Genomic DNA, 10,614 nt, shown 5'->3' with positions numbered 1-10,614 from the left:
CCCAGGCAGCTTGCTTTGACTATGCGCCCCCTTTTTTTTTTACTCGTTTCTCTTTTGTGCGTGTTTCCCCTTTTTACGTGTTTTTCCCCTTTTACGTATTTTCCCCTTTTTACCTGTTTCTGCTTTTCCCGGTAATAACCTCTGCGAACGGATATTTTCCCCCTCGATACGCCCTCAACGTGAACGTGTACGCGCATAACGCTTATGAGCGTTTCTCCCAACCTCGGCGTACTCATAACCACGCGCATACTGGTTTATCACTCTCCCCTGTCGCTTAGTTGCTGCTCCCTTGCCGCTAACTCCCCTACGTCTGTACTCCCACGAAACATGTAGCATGTGACGCGAAGTACATGCGTGCCATATCGTCCTTTTTTTTTTTTTTTTTTTTTTTTTCCTAACCATATTTTCCCCGTTAGCCATGTTAAAGTATGAAGCATGGGATTCATAATTAACGATGCCAAAAAAAATGACGTGATTAAAACGAGTTCCGCAGAAATAAATCGTGAGCAGCCCACAAGTGACATTCATTTGGGTGAATCGAATAACGGGGGAAAAAATGCCGATCAGTGCCCAGGTGAAAATGGAGTTATTCCATTGAGTAGTGATGGTGACACCCCAACGGGGGAGGAACATCCTGTACGGAGCGAAGGCTACGTCGTGGATAATCACGCCAATGAGAAAGAACAACCCTGTGGTGGCACCCAGATTGATTATTTCGCAACGGATGAGACCACTATTAATTATGCTGCCAACCCCGGACAGCATGGCCACTGGAGTGGCAACCAGGGCAGCGAGCGGGAGCCTTTTGTGGGCGAGACCCAGGTCAGTAAAGGTGAAGGAGAAGAGGAAGCGCAACCGTCAGCTCAGCCAATGCAGCGAACAGAGCCAACGCCACTAACAGAGCCAACGCCGCTAACAGAGCCACCTGTCTCGCTTGTGTGGTCTCCCAACACAGTCCACCCCCCCGACGTGCCCCTTCAGCAACTTCCATGTGACAACGGAAGTGACATTAATGGGAAGATGGGGGAAAACAACTTAAATCCAAATGATAAAGGAGGAATGCACAGTTTGAGAAATGGGAATCGCGACTACGCAGGCAGCCGCAGTGGTGGTGGGTCCCATGGTGTGTTTTACGTACAGAGACCAATTGAAGAAGGACAGATCGGACGGAGTGAAGACCCAAATGTGTTAATCTGTACCATCGAGCAGCAGCAGAGTAGGTTCTCATTCCAGTCAACTTCGATGAATCCTAACGAACGTGCCGTTTTGACACAGGATGGGGGAGGAAGTGAAAGCCTCCCCATAACTAACGTGCAGAAATCGATTCGCAGCTCAGATGTGAGTGCATCATGTGGAGGGAAAGAAGCAGTGACGGTGATGCCACCCCCTCTGGAGAGTAATGCGCCAGAGCCTAAAGGAGCAAGTGGAATGGCGCACCAGGCGGTGGGAAAAGTGGATTGCGCAAATGGGGAAGTATCGAATCAGGGGGAAGTACCTGGAGGGGTAGCGGAACGTATCGCTCGAGCTGTAGCGGGACATGTCGGTGGAGAACCCTCGCGGATAAAGCACCTCCGCTCATCTGATCAGAAGCGTCCAAGTAGTCCCTATTGGGATGATGGCGATGAGTCGAACAATATGATAAGAAAAAAAATAAAAAAAAAAGTTGACGAAAATGATGAGATATTTTATGCGATTAATGAATTCATGAAGGAGGGGCTCAAAGACGAATGCATCCCCTTGTTTGAGCGTCTGCAGCAGAATTTGTTTTTTTTAGTGATGCTTGCGAACATCCCGAATGACGACTTCGACGAGCTGAATAGCAGTTCGTCGGATTATTAGGGTGTCTTCTGTGTCTGTTATGTGTTGTATCTGTGTTGTGTGTGTGTATGTGTCTCCGAGGACCGGTGCGGTTGCAACGATTGCGATGGTTTCGATCAGTCCGATCATTGCCATCGTTGCAACGGTTGCGACGGTTGCGGCGGTTGCGACGGTTGCGGCGGTTGCGATTTGTAGGGAGGCTACCCCTGCTGGGGGCCTGGACAGGTCGTCCATCTCGTTGTGCCGATTTGCCGAATGGGTGTTTGTACGTGGGGGGCGCCCCGTTTGTAAGTATATCATTATGTCATTATAATAACCGCTGCGCCCCCACCTTTTTTTTGTAAAAAAGACCTGCACGCGGGAGAGTAACTCCAGGGAGGTTTTTATCCCGGTGAAGTTAGCCCAGCGAGGGTAGCCTCTCCTTCAAAACTCCTTGAATGGAGTTTTCGAGTAAAGAAAACTGCATTCCATAAGTGTGAGGAGATCTGACAAGGCAGCCTCCGTCCTACTGACAAGGCAGCCGCCCTTTCACCTCTGCTCCTAACGCGCCCACCACTTGTATGTTTTTTTTATATGGCCTTGTTTCCATTTTGCATTTCGTCAAACGACTTCATCGGTTCAATTAAAAACGAACAGCCACACTGGTGGAGTTCGCTCGCAGACGATGTGGTGGCTGGCCTCCAAGGGGGGGGGGTCAGCCTTGAAAGGGGCAAAAGGAAGAACTCCTTAGGATTACGAGGCCAGCACATATTGCCTCGCTTGCTCTAAAAGGAACCCTTTAGCGTTTGGAGGGCACTACATACGGCCTGGCTTCCTCTAAAAGGAACCCTTTAGAATTAGGACGCCAGCAGATATTCCTTGGCTTCGTTGTGCCACGAAAAGAAGATAAAATAACAGGGCGTTATTTCAAAATGGAAAAAATTCAACTTGGCAAATGTTCACGTGGGGTGTCAAAAAAAAAGTTCGTTTTGCTTCGCTGCATTTGGTATCTCGCCCACGTTCAAATGGGAACAAAAAGAAGAAAAAAAAAAAAAAGGCATACGCTAAAATGGGTATGCAAAGGCAAATATGGTGAGTAGCCACTTGCGAGGTTATTGTCGTGCAAGTGCGCTCGCACGCACGTGGGGTGAGGAGGACGAGAAGTTTCCTCTCGCGTCTCCGCCACTGCTCTGCGGCTTGGCTTCTCCCCCGCTTGGCTTCTAACACGTTGACTTCTAACACGTTGACTTCCCCCCCCATCAGTAGTTCATCTCCATGTGCGAGTTGTACTCGTCGAAGTTTTTGGAGAAGCTGCTGTCCTGATCGTTCTGCATGTTAGTCATGCTGTAGCTGGGGTGGGAGGTCTGATGGCACAAGTGACTTAGTAAGGAGTAGTCCAAATTGGTGTAAGAATCATTCTGGCAATACATGTCCCTCCCGCTGTTCATGCCGCTGCTGAGATTGTTAATTTCCGATTTGGAGGAAGTATTATATCCGTAATGCATGCCTTTGCCTCCTCCAGATAAGTGTTCCGATGAGTGATGGTGGTTTCCTCTACTGCCACTTGCACTACCACCTCCGCTACTCCCCCCTTTGGATTTCTTCCCCTCGGCGAAGGATCCGCTGTGGGAGTAGTCCTCCTCCTCCTTCATCTTTGGGTGGTCAAACGGGATGCCGCTTCCGCTGTGGTGCGGGTGGTGATGCGACTCGTAAGGCGGGTAACGGTCCATCGGGTGATCCATTGGGTGATCCATCGGGTGATCCATTGGATGATCCATCGGGTGATCCATTGGATGATCCATCGGATGATCCATTGGATGATCCATTGGATGATCCATCGGATGATCCATCGAGTGATCCATCGAGTGATCCATCGAGTGATCCATCGAGTGATCCATCCTGTGGTCACCGCTACAACTCGCTAGATCGTTGCTCATGCCGTAGCTGCTGCCACACTGACCGCCCCCTTTGGAGGAGTTCTTCACAGAGGCACTGAAACTTTTATTTACATTGTCTAAGTAAGAACAGAAGAGTAGCTGCCGATGCACATTATGCTTGTCCAGAAACTCATAGTTAATTTTAAGCGTCTCATCTGCGACCGCTTCCCAGTAATGCCACACCGTCTTTGGTATCCTAACCTTTAAGTTGACTTTCCCATTGGTCTTCTGAGGAATGTTACAGCGCAAGTAAGCAAAGCCTTGCTCGTACAGATTTCTCAGACTGATGTCATGAGAATCAGACGTATTGTATACTTCGTGTAGGGTATACTTCTTTGCCTGGATGAGTAGATTGTCTCCCCAATCGACGAGGAACTCACACTCCAGGGTAAACAGATCTCGTAAGACCATCCCGCCAAGTTTATTAAATGTTATTTTGATAAAGCAGAAATTTTTGGTGTAGTTTTCATCTGGGAACCCATTGTTTGGGTAGATGCCGGAGATTTCAAAATAAGGTTCGTCTAGATCGTTCTTGACCGTTGGGAGGATAATGTTGCTGTCGTCAAGGATTAGGATATCCAGTTCAAAGCATTGGTTCGATGTCTTACTCTTTCTCGGCTTTGTCACAATGTTCTCCTCGTAATACTTCAGTTCGTCATTTACAAAATCGGTGGCCTTCTTGATTAGCTCCTGGTTGTACAGGGTCAGCGTTCGATCCAGGACAACCTGCTCGTTGTTATTCTCCACGCTGAGGGAGCGAGATTCGAAGAAGCTGCTGTGGGGGGGGAGAAGTGAAGGGGAAGAGAGATATCAATGCACACGTGCAGATGCGGACATACACATATGTACAGATGAAGGCACCTTCATATTGCCCCTTTTTCCCGGGGGCCTCTAACAGAAGAAGCGTCCACGCCGCGGACGGACCATCTGTCCTTGCTCCGCCTGCTTACTCGTTACGAACGGAGTTGTAGTAATTCAACTCGGGGATGCCCAGTCTCCACATGACTTCCTTCCAGCAGTCTGCACATGGGGGGGAAAGAAGAGAAGTGGATGGGTAAGAGGATGTGGAAGCGGATGGGAGAGCGGATGAGAGAGCGGATGGGGAAGCGGATGGGTATGGGGTCATAGGAACGTGTACCCTGCTCCTAAGTGGGATGCTAACTGCGCTGCTAACTAGACCGCTAGCTACGCTAGCTACGCTACGTGTGCTTCTTAGTCACGCTGCTAACTAGGATAGCTGCTCCCCCCCCACTTACTTATATTCTTCTGGTAGTGCTCCGTGGCAAACTTCTGCTTGAGGATGTGTCGGCCGCAGGAGCGGCACAGCGTGCGCTCGCTCTGGCGGTAGTAGAAATCGATTCGGACATCGCCGATGAACTGGTCCCCACGGGTGACCGTCCGAACCTTGATGATATCCGTGCTGGGAAACTCCCACAGTCTCTCGAAAAGCTCGTCCACAAGAAGGACGGTCTTAAACCCGGTCACTCGCTGGTTAATCGGACGAATATGCTTAAACAATTCCTTCGGCACGTCTTCCATTTTGTACGTTTTCCAATTTGCACCACTTTTCAGAATAGTCAGATCTCTCAGCATATCTTTTATTTCCTTGTGGTTTAAGCACGAATAGCTATTATTTGCCTTTTTTTGTGTAACAGCATTTTTTTGCATCACGTTATTTGAATTCTCCTTTGTCATTCCATCATAGGCCGTCTTTGTCTTTTCCTGGTTGGTGCTGGTGGAATGAGTTCTCCTTCTCTTGACATTATCGTTACCTTCCAATTTTTCATGCGTTTTATTTTTGTAGGGATTTTTTCCATCCATATGGAGACTTCCTAAACTTCCGCCGATGATGTTCTTCTCATTGATGGACGATGAGGTGTTCATACCACCTGTCGCACTCCACCCAGTGTCATTCGCACCTTCCATTCCTCCAAAACTGCTGTTCCCTCCATCTGTGTCCATACAGCGGGAGGTGGTTCTGCTACTCGTGGTGGTTGTCGTCGTCATCCTTAACCCATGCTGCTCATGCTGATTATTGTCCAATGACAATTCCTCCTTCACATCTACCATCATTCGGTGGTGATGGTAGTGGCTATGCTGCCCGTTGTTATGCTCTTCCATACTGTGCCCTCCTCCTCTTGTTCCAAATTTCCTCGTCTCCATGTGGTCCATGTCATAATTGTAACTGCTCTCATCATTGCTATCCTTCATTTCGTCCTTGATGTAAAAATGAGTTGTGTTCATGTGATCGTCGTAGTTCATTTGGCTGTGTGCATTTCCACTGCTCCTATTCATCATGTTACCGCTCATCTCTCCTCGCATGCCATGGTGGTGATGCCGCGTGGCTTCCATCTCGTCGAGGTGTTCTCCCTGCGCTCCCCTGTTGTGGAAGCGTTGCATCGGCGGGTACATTGTCTGTCCCGACATCCCCTGATGCTGTGAATGCGTGTGATGTGTCTGCTGCTCCTCTAGGTAACTCTTCCTTCGCTTTCCACTCATGCACGCCTCCTTCGTAGGGTACGCATCGTCGTTAATAAAATACTTGTTGCTATACTTCTGCTCAAAATTTCGGTAAATGAGCCTCTCTCCATTGACTTCCTTCCTCCTCAGGGAGTAGCCGTTGGTGGTATTGCCATGTGGCGCTCCCACTGCTCCAGCTGCTCCTCCTCCAGGTGCTTCTACTGTTCCTCCTGATGCCGTTCCTCCTCGAGAATTTCCTCGAGCTGAGTGCATGGTATTACTCCTTGTTGGTCTATTCGTCTGACTGGAAGAGGTGGATCCACGATTCGTTGGAGTGCCTTTCATTCGTCTTCTTTCCCCTTCATGGATTGCGCTACCACTCATGGTTGTTTCCGTCGCTCCAGAGTTTGCATATCCTGTTGCTCCAACGCGACGACCATCTGCTCCGACGTCAACATTTCTTCCTTTGTGTCTTCGCGTGGGTTCTGTACCCATGAGTCCACTCGGACGGGTCATGTCCAGCATGCCTCCGCTACGGGCACCATTATCTTCTTCCTCCTTGTAGCCCTCCTTGAACTCTTCGCAGAAATCTTCTATCTCCCCTTTGACGTACCCTTGGTTGTAATGAGGCATCAGTCGGCGCCGCCCCTCTCCACGGTAGGGAGGAGACAACAGAACATCTCCATATTTTTCCCTCAAATGGAGCAAAACTCCCTTGAGGCAGTTAATATACTTCGTTTTAACTACTTTGTTTTTGAGAATGTTTTCGAAGCATGTCACCAGGCTGTTGTTGTCAATAAAGAAGAGGAAGAGGGGGGTTATTATTGGGGTGCATTCGAGAAGGTCCTCGCTGTCATCGTTGAGCAGCTGTAGAAGGGTGTGCTTCTCTGTGCTCGATTGGTTGGTTTGATTGGTTTTGTCCGCTTCGTCTCCGTACTCCGCTTTATCTGCTTTTACTTCTTCGTCTTCTTCTTCTGGCTCATCTGCTTTTTCCGTTTCGTTCCCTTTTGGGGCATCATTCTCTATAGGCTCCTTCTTCACACAGACTCGTCCAATTTTGTCGCGTATCCCTTTCGGCTTTTTCGAATCGACTATTCCGTTCTTATCGTTTGTTCCCTTCGTATCGTCTTTTCGGTGTGTATCTTCTCCTCGGTTCCCCCGCTGCGCCACTTGCGGCTCCGATTTTACTTCCGCTCGGCGCTTCGATTCATTCGTGGTGACGATTGAGTTGACGAAGGTCTCGTAGTTGAATGTTACCTTCGGAGACATGCGCTTCGCCTTCAACTTAAGCCCCTTCTTGTTAACAATCTTAAAATACCGTAAATAGCTAGCCACAGAAATGCTATCGACACTTTTCAAAAAATAATTGCAATAGTGCTCATACGTTATATCATCATCACTTAGGTATTTACACATATGCATTCTGTCACGACAGAGATTTATTTTGGTTTCCTTTCCCTTCTTCTTGTGTGTCTCCCTTCTGTTATTCGCTTTGTATATGCACTCATCATCTGATCCCTCTCCTCTAGTCATGTCGTTAAGGAGTGATGCATCTCCGAAGTCATTCACTGAGCCGTGTTTACCAAGGTAGTGGTTCCTGTTGTTGGTGGGAATCATGTTTCCATACCCCGTGTTGCGCATTGAGGAGGCGTTTCTGTACCTATGGCTTACGTTGCTATCACCCCGGGTACTACTATCACTGAGGTGCATTCCTAGTGAGCCCTTATGTATATTACTCGTCATTGTAGTTGTTGTTCCTCGGTTTAATCCTGCTCCTCTGTTTCTACTTCTGGCTGTACCTCTTTCTCTTTCTATTTCTCCAACTGTCATTTTGCTATTATTTGTATTTAGTCTGCTCCTTGCATGCGTCTTCTTCGTCTTGTTAATTACTGTGAGTACTCCCCTTCTTCTTTTCCTTCTCCTTCTATTCAGGTTGTTGCTCGTGTTGTAATTTTCGCCATCTTCTTCTCCGTTAGTCCCTCCTATCATGAACATGGTGTTATTTCCTTCGTGCTCCATTACTCCCTCCCTCGCATAGCGATCGGAATTCATAGCCGTTACTGCTGAGTCTCGACTTGGGCCAAAATTGGCCATCATTTGGTTGGAGCTTCTTCGCTCACCTCTCGCGCCTGTATCGGCCAACTGAGCGGACGCGGCGTCTACTGCGACCATCACCAGGGAAGAAGACCCACCTGTATGTTTTCGCATGTTCAGCTTCAACCACAGGGTTCTGTTCCCATAATAGTTACTCCTAAAGGAAATATAATTCCTTCGTATGCTGGAGTTAAAATTGTATTTCTTCTTGACAAATGAGAAGGACGCATTGAAGAAATGGTAGCAATGGTAGATACGATTGCTATGGTAGCTATTCCTTGGCTTGGCCTCATTGTTGGTGGGGGGGGGAGGAAGGGCGCGGCTCGCGGGATAATTGGGACCTCCGCTCACGGTGTAGTTCAAGCCGATCTTATAGCCAGCCATTGCCCCCAGGGTGGTGCCCATGCCACTGCCCTGACGACTACTACCTCGGAGGCTCCTCAAACGACTACAGCGCCAACTATACCGGTAGATGATGTGGTGACTGCTACGGTGACTGCTATAGTGGCTTTTGCAGCTCCGCATGCTGTGCTCTTCTCTTCCGGTGGTGACAATGGATCCGACGCCACTCTCGCTATTCTTCCTCCCTGTTCTTCTCTTCCCCTTGGTAAGGTTTTCCTTGTTAAAGTTGCCATAATCGCTGAGGTTCGGTCTCTGGCAGTACCCCCTGCCCATTTTGGTATGTGCTGGGGCGCCGGGCTCCTCCAGGAGACGATGACCCATTCGATCGCCCCCTATTCGGTCGCTCCGCATCCCGTTTCCGCCATTCGTGCTGTACATGCCACTGTGATAATAATGATTTGGCTCGTTAAAGTGGCTGCCAGTAGGGATGGTCCCACTATTGTGAAAGCTAAAGTTGTCACCTCCACCGTTGTTAGTGCTACCCATCACGGGGAAGCCGCTTTTCGGAGACCTCTGGTTGTTAAGCCGTTTGCATTTTCTCCTGCCTTGTCCTTCGTCCTCTTCTGCCTTCATACCCTTCTCCCCCATCTGATTATACTCGCTATTTAAAGAAACTCGACTGTTGCTATGTCCATGGCGCAATGATCTATAATAAGTGGCATCTTTTCTGGTCGCCGTTGACTTCCCGTTCGCGTAAATAATTTTGTGACCATCTGGCATGTCCATCGCTTTGTCTTTCATATAGGAGGGAATAATCCCTCCATGGAGTGGGGTCTCAAAATATGTCTTTGACGAGTGCTGATACGTCATGTCGTTTCTCTGAATCTTACTCTTCCTGGTGTTTCCATCACCGTTGCTGCTACCATTCAATAAGGCTGCACTCCTGGGAGAGGAGTCATTCACCGGAAAAAACTCTTCTTCCTTCTCGTTGGCATCCTTGCCATCACCGCCATTATACCCATTGCCATACTTTCTGTAACGGTTAAGATACTCTAAAATTGCTGGGGGCGTGTCACTGTTGTTTCCGTTTCCCTCTTGGAAGTTGTGTGGATTTGTTGAGCTCTCCCTACCGATAAAGTCTGCATCGTAGGGGGGATTATTACTTCCATTCGTTCTTTTCGCATCAGCCACATTTGCAAAATGGGAAAACTGATTATACATGTGATTGCCATTCTGGTGACCGATCTCATCTGGGTCCACTCCATTTGCTGATTCGAAGGAGACCTCCTCATGTCCGACATGCTCTTCACCTTTGGCTCCTTTCACCACGTCACTATCCATTCCACTGGGGACGTTTTTTCTTAAGGGGCAATTGTTGGTACTCTGTTCTTGCGAGTCGCCAATCTTGCCTCTCTCGCCACCTATTTGGCTGTACACGTAGTTATCGACGAGATCCTGATAGCTGCTTCCGTTGTTGGATGCTGGACTGTCTTCGATGGAGCCGTTTATTAGAGTTTCCTGCGAACAGTTTAGGCTGGAGCTGACGCTGACGTCAGTGATGTCGCTGACCTCGGTGATGCCGCTAATGTTAGTGAGGTCGCTGAGGTTGGTGATGTTACTCAAACTCGGCTTGCCAACGCTTCCGTATGTGCTGCCTAATTTTACAATATCGCTGTCGCCTTCTCCCCTATTAGGAGAATCGCTCTCATCATTCGCGTAATCGTAATAGGGATTTATTTTTTGACTGCATTTGTAACTGTTGATGGCGCTTTCATTGTACCTCGCCTGCTTCTCCTTTGCGTCGTATCTCCAGTTGCGTAATTGCACTTCGCTCATATATGCACTATATGATATATCTTCCATTTTGTTTTGTTGAAACAGATGGTAGCTCGTTAGGCCATTATTCTTTCCTGCACGAGTATTATACGAGTGTCTGTGTGTATATACCTTTGCACGCGGTCCACTATCTTCGCGTAGCGTTCCC

General features: G+C 48.5%; 2 protein-coding genes across 2 annotated transcripts; one reads left to right on the top strand and one right to left on the bottom strand.

Annotated features, from left to right (window-relative positions):
* Nucleotides 1-435: 435 nt before the first annotated feature.
* On the top strand, nucleotides 436-1,839 carry C922_01794 (hypothetical protein; the record flags this gene model as incomplete). Its single annotated transcript, XM_008817397.1, has 1 exon — nucleotides 436-1,839. The coding sequence occupies one exon, from the start codon at nucleotides 436-438 to the stop codon at nucleotides 1,837-1,839; it is 1,404 nt and encodes a 467-aa protein (XP_008815619.1).
* A 1,217-nt stretch (nucleotides 1,840-3,056) lies between these two features.
* Nucleotides 3,057-10,493, bottom strand: C922_01793 (hypothetical protein; the record flags this gene model as incomplete). The annotated part of the gene is made up of 3 exons (XM_008817396.1): nucleotides 3,057-4,509; nucleotides 4,685-4,754; nucleotides 4,991-10,493. The coding sequence occupies 3 exons, from the start codon at nucleotides 10,491-10,493 to the stop codon at nucleotides 3,057-3,059; spliced, it is 7,026 nt and encodes a 2,341-aa protein (XP_008815618.1).
* Nucleotides 10,494-10,614: the final 121 nt, after the last annotated feature.

This window comes from Plasmodium inui, assembly GCF_000524495.1.
Source record: "Plasmodium inui San Antonio 1 unplaced genomic scaffold supercont1.6, whole genome shotgun sequence".
Lineage (NCBI taxonomy): Eukaryota > Apicomplexa > Aconoidasida > Haemosporida > Plasmodiidae > Plasmodium > Plasmodium inui.
The sequence above is the reverse complement of the archived record's forward strand: the minus strand, read 5'-3'. Positions and strand labels throughout refer to the sequence as shown.